The sequence below is a fragment of the Rattus rattus genome, chromosome X (genome assembly GCF_011064425.1).
Source record: "Rattus rattus isolate New Zealand chromosome X, Rrattus_CSIRO_v1, whole genome shotgun sequence".
Taxonomy (NCBI): domain Eukaryota; kingdom Metazoa; phylum Chordata; class Mammalia; order Rodentia; family Muridae; genus Rattus; species Rattus rattus.
This window is the reverse complement of record NC_046172.1, coordinates 81,601,907-81,627,588: the sequence shown is the minus strand read 5'-3', so window position 1 is coordinate 81,627,588 and position 25,682 is coordinate 81,601,907. Positions and strand designations below refer to the sequence as shown.

At 39.9% G+C, this 25,682-nt stretch overlaps 1 protein-coding gene across 1 annotated transcript; it reads right to left on the bottom strand.

The window, feature by feature from the left end:
* Positions 1-7,287: 7,287 nt before the first annotated feature.
* On the bottom strand, positions 7,288-25,111 carry LOC116888024. The gene is given in 7 exon segments (XM_032889433.1): positions 7,288-7,359; positions 7,466-7,570; positions 19,429-19,527; positions 20,878-20,977; positions 21,878-22,016; positions 23,762-23,845; positions 25,000-25,111. Coding segments are annotated over 7 exon segments (711 nt in total).
* Between the last annotated feature and the right edge of the window lie 571 nt (positions 25,112-25,682).

Genomic DNA, 25,682 nt, shown 5'->3' with positions numbered 1-25,682 from the left:
ATAGGTGGAGGTAGGTGATGTGAAACTGTTGGGGGATGGGGGTGGACCTGGAGTAGAATAAAATCTGAAGTGTAAAAATAAAAAACAATGTACTTTGAAATTAATTTTAAAGTAACTAAATGTTTTCAGCAGTCACAGGTGAATAACTTTATATTTTTATATCTACTACAAAATTGGAATTTATAAATTGATGTTGTAGGATACATATTTGAACCTTTAATCTCTAAGGTCTACATTATCTCTCTGTGTCTAGTGAAAATTCACATAAATTGTGTTAACAGGTTTACACCTAAATGCAGAAAAAATATTTAAACTCCATTGTGAATGCAAAAGAAGCAAAAAGATTAACATAAATTATGAACATAATTTCAAATGAAAATTGTAATTTCCAATTTAATTCTCTCTGAAAATATAGTATCCATATGCTAAATGTTACTTTTTCTGATTCTTATTCAGTGCTATGGGTAAAGGATTTATCCTGGGAAGACGAATGCAAATATAGATGAGTTTGTAATTTCAAGTTGACATAAGGATGAGTGAAATCTAGAAGGAAAGTTTTAAAAGTTGGATATTACATTTTGATTCTACTATGCTGAGGTCAAGTAGCAGTGGTCTGAGTAAATTCAGAGTATATTCGTTAGCACTTGCCAACATGCAGCAGTTCAACCTGCCTCCACATTCCAGTTACAATCAACCCATTTCTTTCTGTCCTGCTATGATGGTTTATATATGCTCAGACAAGGAGTAGCATTATTAGGAGGGAAGGCCTTGTCAGAGTAGGTACGTCACTGTTGGCATGGGCTTTACAACACTCATCCAACTGCCTGGAAGCCAGTATTCTGCTAGCAGCCTTCAGATGAAGATGTAGATCTCTCAGCTCCTCCTGAACCGTGCCTGCCTGGATGCTGCCATTTTCCCGACTTGATGATAATGGACTGAACCACTGAACCTATAAGCCAGCCCCTATTAAATGTTGTCCTTATAAAAGGAGCCTTGGTAATGGTGTGTATTCATAGCAATAAAACCCTAACTGTGGCAGAAGTTGGTAGCAGGACTGGGGTATTGCTGTGATAGGCCTGACCATGCATTGTTTGGAAGAATGTGGATTTGTGGACTTTGGAAGGATTATAAGATGTGGCCCTGTTGGAACAGGTATGTCACTGTGGGTGTGGCCTTAAGACCCTCACCCTAGCTACTTGGAAGTCAGTATTCTGCTAGCAAACTTCAGATGAAGAAGCAGAACACTCAGTTCCTCCTGAAACATGCCTGCCTGGATGTAGGCATACCTTGATGATAATGACCTGGACCACCGAACCTGTAAGCCACCCCAGTTAAATAATGTCCTTATAAGAGCTACCTTGGTCATGGTATTTGTTCACAGCAGGAAAACCCTATTTAAGGCACAATAGAAGCCATTCTTCCTAGCTCTTCGAACAGAAGCTTCCTTTCACTGCTTAAAGGCTTTGCCAGATATTTCTAAATTAACCCCATTTCTCCCATTCTTTTACTTCTTCTTGGTTTCCATGAGCCTCATGAATTATTATTTGAAATATAATTTATAACAAAAAATAACAAGCAACTAGTTTCATGCATGTGTAGTTCACATTCACATGGTATAGAGCCAGGAAATAAGTTGCTTCAGAGGAAGGGTCTTATTCTAATTTATATGCCATCTTCCATAAAGTATACTATGTGCTTTAGTGTATCTGCTGAAAATAAAATTATTCATTTTAATATTGTTTAAAATGCCTTCCATTTGTATGGGGGCTTTGATAAACTGGAAGTAAAAGTCAGCATTTACTGAAAATCATGTATGATGTTTAGAAAAACCTTCCCATGATGGTATACTAGAAACCGTCTTAGCATATTGTAGGTGAAGAAATAGAGGTCAAAGAGGTTTATGATTGCCCCAAATTAGTGTTAAACACATATACATAAGACTATGTTCTGTCACTTAAGCTCTATTTTTTCTAAAAGGCCAAATGGCATTGGGGACAATGGGGCCCCCTTTTAATTGAGGCTGAAATGACTAACTACTTTCAATGAAAATTAACTTTGATGTGAACACAAAGACAAAAGCAAAATGATGAAAAGCAGAAAGGAAATAGTACAGGAATTAGTGCTGGAGAGATAGCCCAGCAACTGACAATATTGAGTGCTAAAAGACTTACAGAGGACCCAAATTCAGTGACCGACACCCGTAGGGGGCTCACAACTGTAACTCCAGTCCCGGAGATCCTATTACCACTTTTGGCCATGATCGCACTGCTTGCATATGTGGTGAACAAAAAACTAATACAAGTAAACCAGCCACATAAAAATGTAATATAATGTGATAGAATAAAATAAATTCAAATTTCACATTTTATAATAGAATGTCAATTTTGCATTAAAAGCACCATTACATTCTTATATTTTATATTTAGTACATGCACAATTGTGTGAGTCTATGAGAATACACGTGCCCAGTGCTTTTGCAGAAGAGAAGGCATTCTTTTGGAAGTCAGCACCCAGGAATAAATTCAAGGTACCTTGAGGGATTGGTACCTTACAACCCTTTACACTGAGTCATCCTTCTGAAGCTCAACATAATGTTTGCTGAAAACCCTTTTCCGAGCAGTATGTACGGTATTTGAAAAGAACTAAGTACGGACTTTCATGGCTGCACTACAATCTGCTCAGGTAAATCATGACTCTCGTAAGACGGTTTAGATATGCAATGGCAGCCTAGAGCAAAACATTACAGGAATCTAACTGAAGGGACTGAAAAAACCTTTATGAGAACATACATTTTTGTCACAAATATTCCTGTTTTTTATTTGATTTTATAACACATTAATTTTTTTAAAGATTGCAGTTGACTTGAGGTTCTGCATGAGAATGAACACTAAACATTTTTGGAAACATAAGAAGACTCACATTACGTTCAAAAGAAACTGTTAGCCACTGAAAAGTCTACATGTCACAAGAGGCATGGGACATTAATGAAAATAACACCATATCAAAATGTCGCATGCCATAATACCAGGTCAAAGTGGGCTTGTTTTTAACATTAAATTGTAACTGCATTAACAACATTGAATTTTACAATTGTTCCATGTCTGTCATGCTTTATGTCGTTCCAATTTGTTGTCTTAGGAATACTAGTAGAAACCCGGAGTTAGTGCAGCATTTGGACAGAGGGCAAATTTGGGTGATGGGTGATGTACCATCTTGGCTGTGTATTGTGTATTATTTACACACACACACACACACACACACACACACACACACACACAAACACACACATATGTGTATGTATATATACACATTTATATGTATGTATACAGACACTCATATATATTATCGCAAAAGAATTAAATAATCAAGTTTGTCCCCACTAAACAAAAACCACATTGTTCATAAAAACTGTCTCCCATTTATTTTCTGAAAAAATTTCATACAACAAATATTCATCATGTTTTCCTCTATCTATATTTCTTTCAGATCATCATCTCCCGACTGAGACACGTTGTAATTCAGAAAGTTGTCGCTATCTCTCATTTTCAAAACATACAACCACAAATACAGAAGAACCAAGAAATAAACACCCCTTGAATACCCAAAATTTAAATTAACATGAAATGCAAATAAGACCAACGCAAAGAGACAGTTATGCTAGTGTCCTGTCTACAAGCATCATAGTGTCCACTGCTGACTCTCTTTTGTAGGATGGGTCTGAAATTGGGCCAGTTATTGGTTGGGCAATCCCTCAGTCTCTGCACCAACTTCAACCCAGCCTTTCTTTTAGGAAGGACACATTTTTGGTTGACGGATTTGAGGGTGGGTTGATGTCACCCTCTCTCCCTCCAGTGGATTTTCCACCTGGTTACAGAACATGGCCACTTGTGTCCATATCCCCCTCACACCAATTTATCTCACACCAATTTCAAAAAATAAACAAAGCAAATTGAGATACATGTCTAAGGTTATATTTAAGTGGCAGTGAAATAGAAAAGTGACTGATACTTTTCTCTGGTTTGTGTTTTGCACATGCAAATTCACATCAAACTTTGAAAGCTAACCGCATCCCAAATGTTGTTGGAAAAACTATAGACCTGGAGTAGTTCACTGGTAGATGTGAGACACGTGCTACAAGAGAGTAGCAATCTTAGGAAAAAATTCTACTTTAGATTTTTGTCACATCAATCACCCTTGCTGCTGACAGTTTGGAATATCTAGTCATAGAATCCTCAAGCTTATTGAGGTTCTCATCTTTCTAGCTCCTTTGGTTTCATAATGCCTCCTCTATCTTAAGGATTAAGAGTCAGTTTGCTGAATTAGACAAAAGAAAGAGACAAGCACACTGCTGTTTTCCGAATCCTGTCCAGCATTCTATGATGGACTCCTGTTTTTCTGTCCCAGTGGGACCAATGCTGAAGATCCAGGATGTTTAAATTTATGGTGAATGTAGATCATTAGTATGCCAGGACCTCTAATATAAAACTCCATCTGTGTAGGCTTTCTGGTTCGTGAGACTGAGGTCTCTGTTTTACGCACCTCTATATCCAGAAATCATCACCAAACTCTTGGCACTGAAAAGGAGTTCAGCATTTCTTGACTGAATAGATGTATTCTCTCTAAAGTGTCCTAACTTGAAATTCTACTCGTTATAAATTCTCTTTCTTTAGACTGAGCCCAGATATGATAGACATGCTCCACAAAGCAATGCCTATCAATTTTAACAGCATAATAGTATTTAGTTTACTATGGAAATTTTAAGAGTGAAAATATTGAAGCGTCAATCACATTCAGCTGTTGTTTATTGCCAATGATTTGTACTCAAAATTATGCATCCCGTTCATGTGCTGGCCCCAAAGCAGGCCAGACCCACCATAGGTTAGCTTTGCCCACAGCACAACTTGTGCTTTAGAAAATTCTAAATGATAAATAACAAAGACTTTCAATCTTTACCTTTTCTGATCTTTGCAGAAACTTAGCACAAACTCACAAAACTCATGTCTAGGTATAAATGGTACTATTCTTTCCTCTTTTGCTTTTCTCCTTCTAGTTCTGTTTTATTAAAGATACTGTCACAGTTCTTTCTCACTCTCTCTGCATTTTGAGGCTGTTGTTACACAATGTTTTCTTCCTTACACCTAGACCCATGGTATGTATATGATAACTATCACCCCTCCTATGCAGTTCTCTTTTCTGTGCTTTAGACTTTATAATCAAAAAGTTACTAGGAAATATTTCCTACACAACACATTTCTCAGAGTCGCCTAGAGAGTTCATGCTTCCTGTATTAGTAATTTACACATGCTGCTTGAAATGCCTACTGAGAAACACTTCCATCTTCTGCCTCCCTGGTTTCCTACCTAATAATGACCAGGCCTTTAAAATTAATGAAAATGCTTCTCTCTGGTTCTGAGTATGTTTTAGTATACCATATACACCCAGGATGTCCACACATCTTAGTAATAGATATGAGGCATATATACATAATATGAATTCTACCAATGTTTTAGGGAAAATGAAGGTTGAGGTTTGCTTCTCCAATTCTAATATCATTTTCTTTAAAACTATTGGCCTGTGAGGGGATTGATTAATGTCTGCCGTTATCTAAAACTCATTCTAATAATATGCAGATTTAATCCATCTGACATACATGTGTACATATATAATCAATCAGGCATAGCCTATTTATTAAATAAAACACACTCTGCACAAAATGTTAAATCCTCAGAACTTACACTGTGGAAGAAGAGAACCAACCCCACTAGGTGTCCTCTAACCTTCGCAAGTGCATCATTGTACATTTTCATACACTCACATATAAAAATGATTTTTCAAAAAGAAAGTCAGATATATGATGTATACACAGCCTGACTCTCAAAATCTGGTTCTCTCTTGGGCTACATTAGTGTGTGTCTGAACTGACAGTTTGAAGAAACTGGAATCTGATATCCACCAGCGATGACCTCAGCAACAGATGCACCAGTCCAGGAAATAATGAAGCTTTCATATACTAGTTTCTTTGTCTATTTCTTCTTTAATTCCACTCAGGCTCCCAGCCTCTTAGGATGCTCTGATGCACATTCAGGGCAAGGCATTCTCCAGTACCTCTCGCAATCTTCCACGTAAATACCTTCACATATATGCCACAGGTGTACATTACTAACTCCCTAACCAATTTTCAATCCAGTCCTGCTCACAATAGTAATCCATCATGACACATGGCCATTCAGGTACACAGGGAATTTAAAGCACAAATGCCTTATTTGTCCATCAATAACTGGGAGCATAAGAAAAGTATGAGGTATATATATTCATAAAGTACCATTCAGATATCCTAAAAGAATGGAATGCTGCCTTTTAAAAAACTGTATGCAATCTCAGAGCATTACATTAAGGGAAAGAAGCCAGACACTCATCACACATGTTCTTTCACATACATGGAAACAATTTTAGAAGGACCTGAATATAGAACAGTCATTTAAGGGGGCTATAATCAATTGGGCAAAATGCAAGGGAAAACTGGCTAGATAGAATCTTTACAAGGTGGTCCTTGTCATTGCAGATGTGTGCACATATGGGTAAGACAGAATAAGTCTCGTGAATTTGTGTGATTAAGGCATATGCACCTATTGTAAAAATAGTCAGGCATAAACTATGCTTCACAGGTCACAATCAAAGTGGAAAGCACATGGAAAGAGGAGTCTACCCTCTCCTTCCTCTGGGACTAATATACCTTTTCAAATAATTTGATAATTTCCTCATTCAAAGAAATAAATTAATTGAAATATCTCAAGTAGATTGTTAAACAATTTCAAGTGTCATTTAACAGCTACGCAAACTAATTACAGGAACATTAGCTATCTGGAAATGCCACAAACCTGCTCCCCCACCTCTATGTCTGCCCTAAGAGCTTCATGGGAACTTTTGGTTTTTTTCTCTTTGTCATCAGTTTTAGCAGTTGGATTTTATTTTCTGTAGGACAAATGTAAGTTGCAGTAGAGAAGCTTTATAGGACCACTGAGTTAATTCTACCGTGTGCTACCAAATCTATCTAAGAGTGTTACTGCCAGCTTCTCTGATTCTGACCAGGGGCCTGATAATTCAATATTTACCACCTTGTAATGTCTGCAATTCACCAAACCGCTCAGAGCTCACTTGATGGTTAAGGGACATGGAGTCTCGCGTATACCAAACGAAAGAATGACAAATGAGATGATGGGCCAATTTATATTATAATTTTTGGTAGTGTAAGGCATGTTTTGTGCATGTCACATGACATGATCACAGCTAATCTTCTTCATTATCCTCCGAGAACAAAGAATGAAGACATGATTCGATAGCTGCCAAGTCCTGTTGTTGCTGTTTTAAAGAGAGATATCATAATTATTATAAGCATCTCCTCAAGGAAGACATTCAACATATTGACAAGATACCTGCTTTTCAGTATTCAGTATATACTACATACACTTTCTGTCTCAAGTTTCCTCTTCAGGCTTTGCATTTCACTTTCCAATTTGTTTTGCTCAATAGCATCAAGAACTTTGTGCTCATCCTCAAGGGCTTGGACATTCTAAAACAAACAAAGTTTACATCAATTGAAAAAAATCTCCTATTCATGTAACATTCAAAACTTGCATGGATCAAAACTTTCACATTTTAAGTCAGTGGATGCTTATTAGGAATGCCAAAAATGATGACATTTAGCCACATTTCCATGTGCTATAAAGGAATTAAGTGGGAGGCAGCTTCCTACCCTCAGCCACTAGCTGCACCCTAACCCCTAAGTCCATTGCCCCACCAACGCCCTTCAACCTCATCAGACCTGCGGATTTGGAACCGCTGAGGTTAGCTTAAGTGCCTGCATTTGTCTTACCTGCCCGCTGAGTCCTTTGGTACAGCCTAGCTGCCCTGAACAGTCTGCTGTCCACACATGCTGAAACCTCATCTGTCCACCCAACTCTCCACCCACCTTCATCAGAACTGCTGATTCTAAACCATAGAGGTTAGATTCAATTCCTGTACCTACTTCCCCTACCTGCTGAGTCCTCTTAGGCAAGTCTAGCTGCCCTGAGTGACTTTCTGTCCCCCAGACCTCCACCGACCAACCACTTCTCTACCTGCCTCTCTCCACTTCCAATTGCCACCCCAGGTTCCTCAGAGGCACACCCAACTGATGGGAGACTTGTACGGCCCCCTGAGTATCATTGTCCAAACCAGTAATATCCACAAGGGGCCTGCCACTCTAGGGTCATTGAGTTTAGGCATCCTCCCAATACCTACACAACAGATGGCCAAATGCCCATTAAAGAACACAATCAATAGACACATAGACAGGGCAATATGATAGCTACGGAGCACAGATCTTCTACTATAGTAAGCCCTGGGTATCCTGACACAATCTAAGCACTAGAAAATGACTTTAATCCAATCTCATAAAGATGATAGTGACCTTTATAGAGAAACTGAAGGAATCCCTTAAAGAAATACAAAAATACAATCAAAGAAGTGCAGATCTTTAAGAGGAAACAAATAAATCACTTAAAGAAATACATGAAAATACAGTTTAAAAGGTGAGGGAAATAAATAAAAGTGTTCAAGAACTGAAATGGAAATACAAGTTATGAAGAAAACACAAACTATGGGAATCCTTGAGATGGAAAATCAAGAGAGAGAAGATAAACAAGAGATACAAGCATCACCAACCAAATACAGGAGATGGAAGGCAGAATCTGAGGCAGAGAAGATACAATAGAAGAAATTGATACACCAATCAAGAAACTTCCTGATATGAAATATGCAGGAACTCTGTGCAACCAGGAGAAGACATATCCTAAGAATAATAGGAATAGAAGAAGGTAAAGAGTCTAGAGTCTAAGCTCCAAGGACCAGAAAATATTCTCAACAAAATCATAGAAGAAAACTTTCCAAAACAAAAGAAAGAGATGCCTATAAAAATACGAGTAGCTTGCAGAACGCAAGACTGGACCAGAAAAGAAAATGTTCCTGCCACATAGTAGTCAAAACACAAAATCTACAGAACAAAGAAAGAATATTAAAAGGAGCAAGGCAAAAATCCAGGTAACATACGAAGGCATACCTATCAGAATTACTCCTGACTTCACAGTAGAGTGTCTCAAAGCTAGAAGGGCCTGAAGAGATAGATATCTTGCAACGTCTAGAAAACCACAGATGCCACCCTAGACTACTATATCCAGAAAAAAAACTCTCAAAAACCACAGATGGAGAACATAAGAAATTTCAAGAAAAATTCAATTTTAAACAATATCTATTCACAAATCCAGTCCTACTTATAATACCCGAAGGAAAACTTCAAACCAATGAACATCACAAACACAGGAAATCTGTATTTCCATCCCAGCCAAAACAATGGAAGCCCACCTCCACATACAGTCAGAGCACCAACATCAAAATAACAGGAATTAACAATCACTGGTCTTTAATACTGTCGACATCAATGGACTCAATTCACCAATAAAAAGACACAGGCTAACAGAATGGATGCAAAGGCATGACCCAAACTTCCACTGCATACAAGGAATATACTTCAGCAATAAAGGTAGACATTACCTCACAGGAAAGTGATGAAAAAATGTTTTCTGTGCAAATGGACCCAAGAAGCGAGCTAGAGCATCCATTCTAAAATCTAGTAGAGTAGACTTTCAACGAAAATTAATCAAGAGAGACAAGGAAGGACACCTGATAGCAATAAAAAAAAAAAAACCTAGCACGATAATGTCAATTCTGAACATCCAAGCCAAAAACTCAAGGGTACCCATATTTGTGAAAGAAATGCTAAAACTTAAATCACACATGGAAATCCACACGTTAACAGTGGGAGACTTCAACACCCCGCTCTCACCAATCCATATGCCATCCGAGAAAAAGTAAGCAGAAATAATGAAAGAATCCAACTATATGAGTCAAATGGTCCTAACAGATACATACAGATCATTTCACCCCAAAACAAAAGATCTCTCTCAACTGCTTGTGTAGTCTTCTGCAAAATTAAACCTATGTTCCATTACAAAGCTAGCTCGAACAGATACAAGAAAACTGAAATAACACCTTGTATCTTATAAGACTACTATAGATAAAAGGTGGGCTTCAACAACAACAGAAATTAGAGAGTGCCTATACACTCTTGGAAAAGGAATACCTCTCAACTTCACAATCTCTGAGTCAAGGAAGAAATAAAGAAACGAAAGGCTTCCAGAATTCAATGAAAATTAGGGCACTACATACCGAGAGCTGCACTAAGAGGAAAGTTCATAGCACTAAGTGCCTCTGAATAAAAACTGGAAAGTTCTCATGCCAGCAATCTAAAAGAACATCTTTAGCCTCTACAAAAGAAGTATATGAAGAAGATGGAGAGGAAGAGGAACTAGAAGAAGCAGAAGGACTAGAAGGAAAAGGAAGAGAGGTGGCAACAGCGGTGGAGGCAGCAGCATCAGCCGCAAAAGCAGAAACAGAAGCAGAAGAAGCAGAAGCAGCAGAATCAGCAGAAGCAGAAACAGAGGCAGAAGAAGCAGGAGAAGCAGGAGAAGCAGGAGAGGAAGAAGCAGGAGCAGGAGAGGAAGAAGAAGAAGTGGAAGCAGAAACAGGAGAGGCAGAGGCAGAGGCAGAGGCAGAGGCAGAGGCAGAGGCAGAGGCAGAGGCAGAGGCAGAGGCAGGAGCAGGAGCAGGAGGAGGAGGAGGAGGAGGAGGAGGAGCAACAACAGCAGCAGCAGCAGCAGCAGCAGCAGCAGCAGCAGCAGCAGCAGTAGCAGTAGTCGCCGATGCAAGCACACTGAAATGTAGTAGAAGGCAGGGCATAGACAAAAGTGGGTCTGAAACCAATCAATTTTTGTACAAAACAAAGTCAATAATACAAAGAATCTAGGGAAATAAGACCCGGTTCTTTGAGAAAATCAGCAAGGTAGACACACACTTAAGCACACTAACTAAAGAAAGAGGGACACTATCCAAATAAACAATATCAGAAATGGACAGGGAGACATAAAAACGAAGACAGGGAAATTCAAACAATAATTAGGTCTTACAACAAAAGGTGGTACTCCACAAATTTGGAAAGTCTTGATGATATGGATGGTTTTCTAGATAGATAACACTTAGAAAAGTTCAACCAGGGTCAGGTAAATAATTTAAACAGTGCTACAACACCTAAGGAACTACAGGAGTGATTAAAGTCTTAAAAGAAAACTCAGGGCCAGATTATTTTGGCACAGAATGCTACCAGATTTTCATTTTTGTTTTAATTTTTTTCTTTTATTAGACTTTTTAAAATTTATGTTTCAAATGTTATTTCCTTTCTCAGTTTCCTGGACGTAAGCCCCCTACCTCATCCCACTCCCCATCTTCTATAAGTATGTTACCCTTTCCATCCACAACCCTTCCAGCCCCACTGACATTCACCTATACTGGGGGGGGGGCAGTCCAGCATTTGCAGGACCAAGGGCTTCTTCTTCCATTGGTGTCCATAAGGCAATTCTTTGCTACAAATGCAGCTGGAGCTATATGGGTCAGTCCATGTATAGTCTATGGGTAGTGGTTTAGTCCCTGGGAGCTCTGGTTGGTTGGCATTGTTGTTCTTATGTAGTTACAAGCCCCTTCAGCTCTTTAAATCCTTTAACTAGTTATTCCAATGGGGATCCCGTTCTGAATTCAATGGTTTGCTGCTAGCTTTTGCCTCTCTATTGGACATGCTCTTGCTGTCCCTCTCAGGTGATAGTTATATCCGGCTCCTGTCAGCATGCACTTCTTAGCTTCATCAGTCTTATCTAGCTTTGGAGGCTGAATGTGTGTGTATATATATATATATATATATATATATATATATATATATACACACACACACACACACATATATATGGTATGTATACCCATGTCGGGCAGGCTTTGAATGGCTGAGTTGAATAACCCTATTAAATAATGGGGCACAGAGCTAAACAAAGAATTCTCAGCTGAGCAATATGGAATGGCTGAGAAGTACCTAAAGAAATGCTCAACATCCTTAGTCATCAGGAAATGCAAATCAAAACAACTCTGATATTCTACCTCACGCCAGTCAGAATGGTTAAGTTCAAAAACTCAGGTGACAGCAGATGCTGTTGAGGATGTGGAGAAAGATGAACACTCCTCCATTTTTGATGGGATTGCAAGCTGGTGCAACCACTCTGGAAATCAGTCTGGAGGTTCCTCAGAAAATTGCACATTGCACAACCCGAGGACCCAGCTATACCATTCCTGTGCATATCCCTAAATGATGCTACAACATACAACAAAGACACACACTCCACTATGTTCATAGTAGCCTTATTTATAATAGCCAGACTGGAAAGAACCCAGATGCCCTTCAACAGAAGAATGGATACAGAGAATGTGGGATACCTACACAATGGAGTAGTACTCAGCTATCAAAAACAATGACATCATGAAATTCATAGGCAAATGTATTGAACTAGAAAATATCATCCTGAGTAAGGTAACCCAATCACAGAAGAACAGACATGGTATGTAGTCACTGATAGATGGATATTAGACCAAAAGCTCAAATTACCCAAGATACAATCCACAGACCACTTGAAGCTCAAGAAGAAGGACGACCAACGTGCGGATGCTTCACTCCTTCTCAAAAGGGGGAACAAAAGTATTCATAGGAGGGGATTTGGAGGACACCAGACTTTCAAAGAAGAGTTAACACCAATACTCTTTGAAATATTCCACAAACTAGATATAGAAGGAATACTGCCAAACTCATTCTATGAGGCCAAAGTCACCCAGTTACCTAGCCCACACAAAGGCTCAAGGATGGAAGAGTATTTCTGACTAATTTCTCTTATGAACGCTGATGCAAAATTACTGAATAAAATACTTCCAAGCAGAGTATCAAAACATCATCCACCATGGGCTTCATCCCAGGCATTTGGGAAGGTTCAGTATAAGAAAATCCATCAATGTAGTCCACCATAAAAGCAAATTGTAAGAAAAGAATCATGATCCTTTCATGAGGTGATAAAAATGCCCTTGACAAAATCTAACACCCATTCATGTTAAAAGTCTTAGAGTGATCAGAGATACAAGGCACAGACCTAAAAATAATAAAAGCAATACACAGAAACTGAATAGCCAATGTAAAATTAAGCGGAGAGAAACATAAAGCAATTCCACTACAATCAGGACAAGACAAGGCTGCCCCCTCTCTCCCTATCTATTTGATTTAATACTTGGACTTCTAGCTATAGCAATAAGAAAACCAAAACAAGATTTCAAAGGGATACAGATTGGAAAGAAAAGAGTCAAAGTATTTGCAGATGATATGATACTGTACAAAGCAAACCTCCAAGTTCTACCATAGTATATCTGAGAAACACTTTCGGCAAAAGGGTTGGATACAAAATTAACTCAAAGGAAAAGGAAAACTCAGTAGTCCTCCATCATACAAATGATAAGTGGGCTGAGAAAGAAATTAGCGAGATAGCACCCTTTAATATAGCCATGAATAGTATAAAATAACTTGGTGTAACTTTGACCAAGCAATTGAAAAGTCTGCTGTGACAAAAACTTTAGGCCCTAAAGAAAGAAACTGAGGAAGGTATCTGAAGATAGAAAGATCTCTTATGCTATGGGTAGGTAGGATTAACATAGCGAAAATGGACATCTTACCAAAAGAAATGTTCAGATTCAACGCAAATCCTATCAACATTCCAACGCAATTCTTTACATACCTTGAAGAGCAAATCTCAACTTCACATGGAAAAAGAGAAGACCCAGGATAGCTAAAGCAATCATGGACAATAAAAAGTGTGGGGAAAGTCTCAGCATCTCTGACCTCAAACTGTACTACAGAGCAATAGCAATAAATACTGCATCACATTGATATAGGAACAGACAGGTTGTTCAATAAAATCGAATTGAAGAACTCTGAAACGGATCCACACACCTACTGACACTTGATTTTTACAAAGAAGCCAAAAAACCACACAGTGGGGAAAAGAGAGCAACTCCAATAAATGGTGTCTGTCTAATTAGATACCAATATGTAATAGAATGCAAATAGAGCCATAGCTATCACCCTGACCAAAACTCAATTTCAAATGGATCAAATACTTTTAGGTAGAACCTGACAAAGTAATAGAACAGAAATTGGAAAATGGCTTTGAAATCATTGTTACAGGAGACACTTCACTGCGCAGAATGCCAATGGCTTAGGTCCTAAGATCAACAATAGAAGAATGGGACTTACTGAAACTGCAAAGCTTCAGCAAGGCAAAAGACACTTTCGATAGGACAAAAAGGCAACCTACAGATCAGCAAGGATCTTCACCAGCCCTACATCTGACACAGGACTAATATCAAAAATTTAGAAAGAACTCAAGAAGTTAGACACCAACAACCCAAAAGGCCAATTAAAAATGGGGTTTAGACTTAGAGAATTCTCAACAGGGGAACCAAAAATAGCCAAGAAAAACTAAAAGAAATGTTCAACATCCTTAGTCATAAGGGAAATGCCAATCAAAGTGATCCTGAGATTCCACCTTACAACTGTGGCAAAGGCTAAGTAAGATCAAAACTCAAGTAGCAGCACATGCTGGAGTATGTGGACAAGGGGAACACTCCCCCATGGTTGGTGGGATTGCAAATTTGTACAATGACTTTGGAAATCAATTTGACAGTCTGTCATAAAACTGGGAATCCATTTATTCTGAGACCAAGCTATAATGCTCCTGGGCATATACTCAAAACACGCCCCACTATCCTGTAGGGACACTTGCTCAACTATGTTCATAGTAGCTTTAGATATAATAGCCAGAAATGAGAAGCCACCTAGATGGCTCTCTAATGAATGAATAATGGATAAATAAAATGTGGTATATCTACACAATGGAATACTAAGCAACAATCAGAAACAAAGACATCAAGTATTTGGCAGGCAAATGTGTGGAACTTGAGAATATCACCTGAGTGAGGTAACCCCTAGCTACACAGAGAAATAAGATAAACACTTACTTATAAGTATACAGAAAACCTATAGAGACCCTATCCAGAGGTTAGGCAAGGCCACCCTATAGGGATGGGGCCATACACCCTTTGAAAAATTTTGAAACAGAATTGCTCCTGTCTAAAGGAAATACAGGAACAACGAGTGGATCAGACTGAAGGAAAGGACATCCAGAGACTGCCCCACCTAGGGATGCATCCATATGCATCCACCAAACCCAGTCACTTGCTGATGCCAAGAAGTGCTTGCTGACAGGAGCCTGATATGGATGTCTCATAAGAGGCTCTGTCAGAGCCTTAACTGTAAAGATATGGCTGCTTGCAGTCAACCGTAGGACTGAGCATGGGAACCACAATTGAGGAGTTATGGGAAGGATTGAAGGAGCTGAAGGGTTTTGCATCCCCATAGGAAGAACAACAATATCAAACAGCCAGACACTCCCCTCCCCCAAGCTCTCAGGAAATAAACCATCACCTAAACAATACACATGGAGGGACCTGTGGCTCCAGCTGCATATGTAGCACAGGATGGCCTTGTCTGGCATCAATGGGAGAAGACGCCCTGGGTCCTGTGATGGTGTGATGCCCCAGTGTAGGGGAATTATTGGGTGGTGGCTAGGAGTGGGTCACTGTGTGTGTGTGGGGGGGAGCACCCTAGTGGAGGCAGGGGAACGGGTGATGGAATAGGGGTAGAGGGTTGGAAGGAAAAGCAGGAAGGGGATAACATTTGAAATGTATATAAACAAAAGAACCAATACAAAATTATACAGTAGGCATAAAATGCAGGATAGCTATGCTACAATCCACAGACCCTAAAAGTGGGTAATAAAGAGGTCCCAAGTGAGGATGTATGAATCTCATTCAAAAGGAGAAACTAAATAGTAACCTGAATTGGATAGAGAGAGGGACCAGAGTAGGAGAAGAGGGTTACAGGGATGCAAGGCAACCAGGTGTGAGGAGAAGCTGGGTGAGAAAAGCCTGGAAGTGAGAATGGAAACCAAGGCGTAGGGGCATCTCTGCTGACTAGCTAGAAGCCTGGGACAGGAGAGGACAGGGAGAGCCTACTGGGTTGGTACTAACATAGATTCCTACTAGAGGGGCATATAATGAATGAATAGACCACCTCCTGTAGCAAGACAGGAGTTTCAGAGGAGGAAGAAGGATATCAACCCACCCACAAAACCTTAAACCAAAATTTGTCGCGCATACAAGATGTCCAGGATCTACTAACCTGTGACTGCCACAACTTGAGACCCAGCCCCCACATTAGAGAGTTAACCCCTGACACTAGTAATGATCCTCTGCTATGCTTTCAAGCGGGAAACTAGCAGAACTGTTTCCCGAGAGGTTTCATCTAGCAGTTGACTGAAATCGATGCAGAGTCCCACAGTCAAACAAGAGGCAGGACCCCAGTAGTCTTGTGGAGGAGTTGGGGATAGAAGTGAGCAAGTCTGAGTTGTCAAGGATACCACAAGAAGACACCCAGAGTCAAATAACCCGTGACTATGCGGGCTCACAGAGACTGAACCAGCAACCAGGGAGCACGCAGGAGTGGAACCTCGGTTCCCTACACATTTGAAGCAAACCTGCAGCTCAGTATTCATGTGGTTCCCACAACAAGTGGAATGGGGCTCTCTTATTCTCTGTTCCTTCCATTGGATCCCCTTTCCCCTACCTGATATGCATGGCTGGGCCTCATTGGGAGAGGATGTGCCTACTCCTGCTGGGAACATGAGATGGTGAGTGAGGAGTGCAAATCAAAAGGAAGCAGACGGAGAAAGGAACCCAGGCCTATAGCATGAAATAGAGAATCCTCTGCCCTGCTCCAGGTACTGACTTATGATGAAAGAAAGAACATATAACATGATTTCCATTTCCATTCCACAGACATGGTAGACACTTTGCCTCATGAGCATTCAAGTCGCACAGTACATCACTTAATTATTTTTTTTTTTCTATTCAGCCAAAGAACAGTGAAGTGATGGACACCATGGGTTGCTAACCGTGGCACGTGTGCCTGGTACAACTGAAACATAACTGCATATTTTCTGCCGTATTCCTAGAATATGGTTTAGCGTATAAACAAGAATAATATAAAGAAGTTTAAAATTGGTTTGGAACTAGCGGGTAAAACCATAAGCAAAGCAGGGAAACAGAGTTGGGGATGGCTTCATAGAAACCTACTATCCTGGAGGCATGGAAGCAAAGACAGCCAAAAGCGGCTTTGATTTGAAGGAGGGAGAAGTTTCTGAGGAGGGCACTGCAAGTTCTAGAGGTAAAAAAGGGAGGCTGATACTTTATGCCTTTACAGTGCGACATGAGAGGTGGGGACTTTTAACTGAAGTTGGGATTGAAACAGGGAACTCAGAAAAGACTTCCTAGTACTGCTAGCAAGAAACATTTAAGGTCCTGGGACAGTTCATCAGCTGAGGAAGTTTAATGAAGAAAGGAAAGTACAGAGGACATAACCAACCCTATAGGTAATGTGGGGAAAGGAACATCAAGCAGCCACTGTAGAAGGTTTGGTAATAAGTTCCTAATCTAGTGGTCACATTTAACAGTGACATATAGAAGAAAGTATTGGGTAACTTTTTCTTTACACTGTGTGAAGTTGGGTCAATATTTTCAATTGTTAATTCTGTACCTGCAGAGAGCTAATTGCTGGCAGGATTCTGGTATTGTCATTTCTATGGCCCATCACTGGGGATTTTCTATTTCCTAAATATCCATCCTTCCTCACCTGTCTAAAGGCAAACTAGAATTCCATCACTCTTTGTCTAGCTGCTGATTGTCTATAATAAGGGGCTGATGGCCTACAGCTGGGCAGAAAGTAGGAGATAGTTCTTCTGGGCAGAGGGAGGGATGCTGAGAGAAGAAAACAGAAGTGGGAAATTTTGGAGTGGACGTGGAGGGAACAGCAGGGACCACAGAAGGACAGAGAAGGTTATACAGCTACCCACGTGGCTGGTTGTAGGCTAGATGGTCAGGTTAAGTTTGATGAGCTATCTGGGTGAATACCCAGCAAAAGGCCTAAGCTGTAAACTCTATAGAAGACTTTGTGTCTTTATCTATTCTGATGGTGCATCTGAGAAAGTCCAGCTACAGGAAACCCCTTCTGTTTAGATCTTCAAGAAAATGTTTCTCGGGCTCAATAGAGCTACATGCCTTCCAACTTTAAACTCTCTTTAAACACCTGGTCTGGTTATAGGGAGCACTCAAGCTCTTAAAAGGATTTGGTAACTGCCACTTTATTAAGGTTAGTTTAGGAGGACATACTTCGGGTATGTTTGAATAACCGGAAATAGAGGGGGAATGTGGATCTGGGAAGAGGAAAGGTAGTGGGTGTAGAGCTGGAAGGAGTGGAGAGAGGGGAAACTGTGATTTGGATGTATTTTATAGGAGGATAACCTATTTTCAAAAAGAGAAAATTAACAAGATATTAGGACATGGAATACCAAAGTGAATTTTAAAATACTATAGATATAGATATAGATATGAACACACATATAATATATATATATACATATATATACATATATATGTATATATATATTCGCAAAAAGTATAATCTGCAAAATGAAAGAAAGCACCACCCCTTAAAACCCGTGAATACTGTAGCTTGACATCAGCTCCACAAAGGATAGTTGGTCCAAGTGCATAATTCTCTTTTCACTAAAGGTCAATTCTCTGCATTCTCTGCATTCTTTGTTCATTCTATTAGGTATTTCAGCCATCCCTAATGTCTGTAAGTTGTAACATAGAGCCACCTTTGGACAAGATTAATTCTAATAGTAAAAGTCCCATAGCCTTCTCACATACTTCACTACAAAATAAAAGTGGTCGTAATGTGCCTGGTGTGGTGGCACACACCAGCAATCCCTGCACTCTGGAGGCAGGGGCACTCAGATTGCTATGTAATTCAAGGCCAGCCGGGCCTACCTAGCTGGACCCTGCCTCAAACAAAGAAGAAACAAACAGAACAGAAAAATTCATTTGTTGTTTACCCTTGCCTATTTTACACTCAAGAAAACTGCCCATACTAAACAAGCAAAAGAAAACCACAAATTATTTATAAAATGGCTAATTTCCACTCTTTATTTATCAACTTCAGCATAAAGACATCACAGAGTATAAGTTCTCCACAGTGTGTTTAGCTCTAGGTGAAGTCCAAATTTTACATTTCCTGATTTAAATGACTCATAAAACTAGATAAGTTTTCAAATTAAATATGCCCTTTGCAATCATGGATAATCTTGGAAAGCATTCAAAATAGAAAATGATCAAACTTTGAAGGAGCATTTAATAGCTTCCCCCTCCCCCCATAGATTCAGAATTACCAGTCTGTCTCCTGCTTTTACCTATATACTGTGTCGTAAGGAAATGATTTCTTAGCAGCTACAATAAACAGACCTTTAGAAACTGATCAGATACAGTTTTTGCTTCATCAATGGTCGCTTTCTGCGCCATCATAGCATTGTACATAGTCCCTGCACGTTGGTGGGATGAATTCTAAAATATAAAAGAAAGAGGTGACAAAATGCAAGAAAATTGAATATTCACAATCCCAACTGCATTATCTTTGAGGTGACACACATTAATCACTGCTGGTATTTTCTACTTCAAATATTATGTTCAACTTTAAATGATGTTAGAGAGTTCAGATAAATGTTTTTCAACAGCTTTTGACTAAGATAGTCTTTTTGTCACCAACATTCAAATTGTAAGTACTCTTCATGTTGAAGTCAAAAGAGGATCCTTCCAATATGTGAATTCCTACATCACAGGAATATAAATAGAAAGAACATAATGCTTGTTGTCTAGCATTCAGTGAGTATTAAATGTTGCACATTTCAACATGTCCTTAGACGAAATTTCCAAATACAGCCCTTTCTGTTCCTTGACCTTGTCTCCAGCTGCAACCTAGGCATAACCCATGCTGGCCCTCAAAGTCATCCCCTACATATCTTCATCCACATCTATTAAGTATGAAAAAGTTGAAAAGCACACAGCAACCAGTTATCGGATGCTGTTTTAGAGCATTTTAGTAAATATATGAAGACTGAACTTGTTTGATATTTAACCCATTCTATAAGTTGGAAACATTTCTATCCCCACTTTCACCTCTTAGGAAAGTGAGTCATGGAGATAACTAGTTAAACTATGGGTAGATTCCAAGAAGAGTTCCAGAGCCCAGATTCATGACCATAAACAGGGACTGTTTGCTCATTTTCTCAGCACCGAGGCTCTTTCCTGCCTTTGAGGATCATTCTCTTTAGTACTGTAGCTCAGTCCTCTGTCAAAATATAAGAGGCCTTAAAAAGAACATTCCCTGATGTCTAACTCCCAATTTCCGTGTCCTGTTCTCAGTTTCAGAGTAAATATTATTATCAGGGATTAAAACTGTTCTTGCCTACAAGCAGCTTTTCTTCCCCATCCCTGTCTGGGCATGTCAGAATACTAACTACTCAAAGATAACCCCTCATCTGCTCGGCCACAGCAGCTACATTGTCTACTCTCACGATTATTTACCGTTGTGTCATTAAATAATGCTGGGCACTCCTAACTACTGGTGATATGTATCTCACTAGGCTCTCTCAGAAGAAAGAGAGGAAGAGCTGCAAGTCTCCAATCAGGACATGCTGTGTTGGCCAGCCTGATTCCTAACCAACCATTTTCACATGCCACCAGAGAAAAAGAACCAAGCCAGAAAGCATGGTCTTATAGGCCCACCACCACCTCATACATCAGCCCTCTTAATCCTCCAAGATCCTATAGTGGACTCTCTTTCTTGAATGGTTGTATGCATTACTACCACTGTAGATTTTGTCACAATACTTTGGTTACAAGCCTGATACCCACAACAAAACTGTCTTCTTCTTGTCCGACTTTCATCACATCCTTTTCCCATTGTTGGAACAAAGGCTCAAACATCTTAGAATATTTGGAACGAAGCATCTTCCTGTAAAACATAATAATAAGCACAGGGTCCTTTAGTATGAGGGTAAGACAGATTACACATTCTCAAATTAAAAAAAAAATTCGGCATAATTAATACAACCAAAGGAGAAGAGAAAAATAATTGTAATAATCTAGTAGGAGAGAGAAAAGGTGGTGTCACATGGCCCCATTATAAAATTTTTGTACTCCTAAGTTACTATAAGACAGGTATGTCACATGCCTTCCCTCTTGAACGGCAAGGATTCATTGCGATATAACTTTCCTGTAATTGTTTATTTGACCTCTCTCTAATACACTATGCGTTCCTCTTGCTAGATAACATAGATTCTGATAGAGCAAGTTGATTTATTGCAAGTAACATACACCTTCCTCCTCAAGGACTGCCATAAGAGAACTCTTCAGTGAATTTGTCTTCTCCCATTCTCACAACGATTTTCCCAAAAGAATGGCAATTGCAATTTGAGACTGGTTCAAATTATTTGTAAGATTGTCACTACAATTTAAGATTCATAGTTACGATATATTAAAACTGTCTACACAAGCTGACTATTATTTGCTGTCCTATGCACAATGCTTTGGTGCTGAACCTGCACGCATGCAGCCAGCCAATTACAACGCGTAAGCATCAATGAATTGTACAGTAATAGAGTGATGTCGTTCGTTATTTAAAAGGCAAGAAGCAGACTGTACTCACTGTATTCTGCATCACATATCTCAATTCTGCAAAACTGAGGATCTAACACTAATAAAAATTTCTGTTCAGAGGAAAATCAAGGTGATGGCAATTTTCAGTGGTGTTTCAAAATCCATGCACAGTGATCATGGAATCTGCATTCATTTGCAGTAACGAAGAGTAAGACATTGCACAAGTTTTGTAATTCAAAGAAGTCAGCTACTTTACCTTTCCCTTTGTTGCGTTTTAAAAATACGCACAAGCTTTTCATTCAGGGTGTCGATAGAAGTTTTTACATCTTGGCAATACTGTTTTCTCTTTGCAAGGTGAGACTTTTTAGGGTCACCTATATATGAAATAAAAATTTCTTAGAAGATGAAACTGGAAGTTACTTTGTTCCCATTCATTCAAATAGACATGGGATATGGTATTTGAGCAATAATGCAAAAATATTAAAAATTTGTACAATCGGCATCATTCCAAAAAACAAACTTTTCTGACATTTTTATGAACACTTCCATTTTCCTTTATCCTTTCTATTCAACTAAATCATAAATATGATATACATATATATAAATATCTTATATATTATATGTATTATATAAGTATATTCAATTTAAGATTAATTTAAAAATATCTTAATTTACAGAAGAGAGAGGTCCAAGGCAAAATGCCTTTTTATTTTATAACATGTATATAAAGTTGTTCAAAGAAAAACTTTAATTTTCTCCTCAGAATCAGTTAATACAAAGGAATATAAATACTTAGTAAATATTCTTCTTTCCAAACGATATTCTTAGGATGGGAAATTGTGACAACACATTTGATAAAACGCAAGTATATTTTATTTTAAGCACTGCTTAAAAACATACAAGTAAATATACAATATGAAAGTTTTATGCACTCTGGCATATGATATCTAGGCACTGTACTTTACTAAAAATGACATCATCTTGGGGATAAAACAGATTAAATAACAAACATTTAAATTCTTTATCTTAGACTTCATAATGCATGCTTACCCATAAGTGCTGGAATTCATAATATTTCACTACTAGAAATGCTGTACTTGTAATATGAATTTATATCAAGGAAATATGGGCCATAGCTATTTTTAGAACGTACAGATCAAATCATCCCTGCAATGATACAGATATTTTATCTATCCAGTAACAATTTCTGTGACTCTTTCTGATACAAGCTCCTTGTCAGCACCAAGACAACAAAAGCTTTTCAAGATTCTTGCTTGTATGAGTTGTCTCTAGAGACAGGTCAAAAATCAGTGAGGAGTCTTAGTAGTGTTTTCTCTAGACAGGTGTCCAAAATTTAGTCACTTTGTAAAAATGTAGGTCAATTCATGAAGCAGAGCTGATAGTTAAGAATCAAGTATAAAATGTTCCAGGTTAAGGATCCAACCTCATACTTCTCACTGGGGAGAAACAACAGCACCACCAAATACACCAAGGAACTTTTTTAGTTTGCTATTAAATAGCTGACTCGGAGTTAGTAAGAGCTATATGGAAAGACTCCCATAGGCACTGTTATTCTAGGAAAAACAATATCAAAAGCCCAGAAAAATTAATTAATTCAGAGCATGAAAAGAGCATGTTGAAACTAATAAATAGAATAGACAGTAGTTTAAAAATTGACATAATCTCACCCAATCCATCCAGGAAAACAAGGCACACCCTACTCAATTTCTACTGTACAATACACCCATACCTCGGCATTGTTAAAACTAATTCCGTTTCCACATCACGATTTTAAAAAACAAAGAAATGTATACAAAAATAAAGGAGACCCTATACATAAACAAAGCAATCCAATATATGTGAAGGAGACATCAAACAAGAGTCCTGTAGGTCAGTGACTCACTTATAACCAAGTAAATTTTAATGATTGAAAAACAGCGCTTCTGAATGACTAGTGTCTTCTAAAAAACGTACCGTGAAGTTCTCGTGTCATCTTCAGAGAAGACCCCCTATGAAAAACAAATTTTTTAAATGAGTTTTTGAAAATTCAGTTCACTTACGGAAATAAGTATTGTGCTTTGCAGTGTTTTACAAAGAATAGTTGAATTTTCTGAAACTACCTTACAATGACAAACAAGACTTCACATTGATTACCTTGCCTGCTGATCGTCTAGGTCTGATGAAGAACTGTCCTCATCACTGATCTCAATCACATGCTTTTCTGCTACAGTGAAACAAAAACAAGGGGGGGGGGATACAAGGAATAAGCTGAATGCTAGACAAGAAAAATATTTTTAAATCCCATTTGAGATTTAAAAATAGGCATTACGGCTGGGAATCTCAAAATCAAAATCTGTCTCTGTGTTCTGTCTCTGTCTCTCCCTCTCCCCTCCCTCCCTCTCCCCTCCCTCCCTCTCCCCCTTCCCTCTCGTGTCCCTCCCTCCCCCTTCCTTCTCCCCTTACCCTCCCTCTCCTCCCTCTCTCTTTGTCTCTGTCCCTCTCCCTCTCTCTCCTTCCCTCCCTCCCTCCCCTCCCTCTCTCTCCCTTCCCCCCTCCCTCTCTCCCCTTCCCCTCCCTCCCTCCCTCTCTCTCCCTTCCCCTCCCTCCCTCCTCCCTCCCTCTCTCTCCTCTTCCCTCCATCCCCTCTCCCCTTCCCTCCCCTCTCCCCTTCCCTCCCTCTCTCCTTCCTTCCTCTCCCCCTCTCCCCCTTTCCCCCTCTCCTTCTCTCCCTCTCCCCCTCTCCCTCTCCCCCATCTCCACACACCCCCACACACACACAGACCCTCCTCCCCTCCCTCCCTCTCTCTCCCTCTTCCCCTCCCTCCCTCCCTCTCCCCTTCCCTCCCTCTCCTCTCCTTCCCCCTCTGTCCTTCTCTTCTCCTCTCTCCCCTTTCCCTCCCTCTCCCTCTCCCCTTCCTCCTCTCCTTCTCTTCCTCCTCTCCCCTTTCCCCCTCTCCTTCTCTCCCTCTCCCCTCTCCCTCTCCCCCATCTCCACACACACACACACACACACACACACACACACACACACACACAGACCCTCCCTCCCCCCTCCCTCTTGGCAATTGTAAAAACCTTCCAGGGTCAAAGTGACTTTAAAATCATGTCCTTGCCAGGAGAGAGGTTGGAAGTGAGAGTGGCTTAGGCTGGGAGTCCTGGGATGAGAATGTCAAAGGGGAATTTAAAGTCAACCAACAGCTTGAGAAACTTGAAATACAAGTATTCAGCATTCGAAACTGAAATCTGAAATTTGAATTCTGAAATCGGAAGTAAGTGATCCTGGATGTGCCTGGGCTGCCCTTGTGTGCCGCTTGCCAAAAGCCAGGTCTGACTGTCTCCTGGCTTAGGCACAGCCTTTCGGAACCCTTCTGATTTTACCTGGTCTGGGGGGAAAATTGTGATGGACAACATCATCATCAGATTGAGAATCCGAAGACTCCCTCGGGCGCTTCGCAGTTTTGCTTGTAGCCTTCTTCCCCTTGTATGGCATGTCTTCTTGTGCGAAGGTTTGAGCCCAACCCCTAAATCTTGGGATTGCAAAGGCAGAGAAAAGGAATTAAGTAAGAGTCTTGGGAACAGGTACCAGAGCAGGGAGGTTCATGGAGGCTGACAATGGTGTGGTGCCCTGTCCTGTCGGGTATGCAGTGAGGAGCGCAGAGCGTCTCTCTCCTGCACAACTCCACCTATGCTCCTCCAGCTGAGTTTCTGACTTTCCGTGGGCGGGGTGGCCTGAGGTTGGTGGGTGGGAGTTGACCTTGATGATGGCACAAAGCTGTGCCCTGTGTTCCCATCATCCCTCAGAGGACTAAGCAGTTTAGGGCTGACTCAGGCCCTGGCACTGCGTCACCAGAAATGAACCTGTGCCACACTCAGAGAGGACCCTGCTCTTTGATATTTCGAGGGACACAGGAGCCCTGGTGTCACAAGGAACTGTAGAGGCAAAGGTAAGCGTGTCTGCACTCTTTCCTTATCGCACCCACATGATTCCCTGAGCCCCTCTCAACACCAGGGGAAGCTAGTTCACTTGTACTCAGTGCCCTCAGGAGCCTCCTCCCATCTGA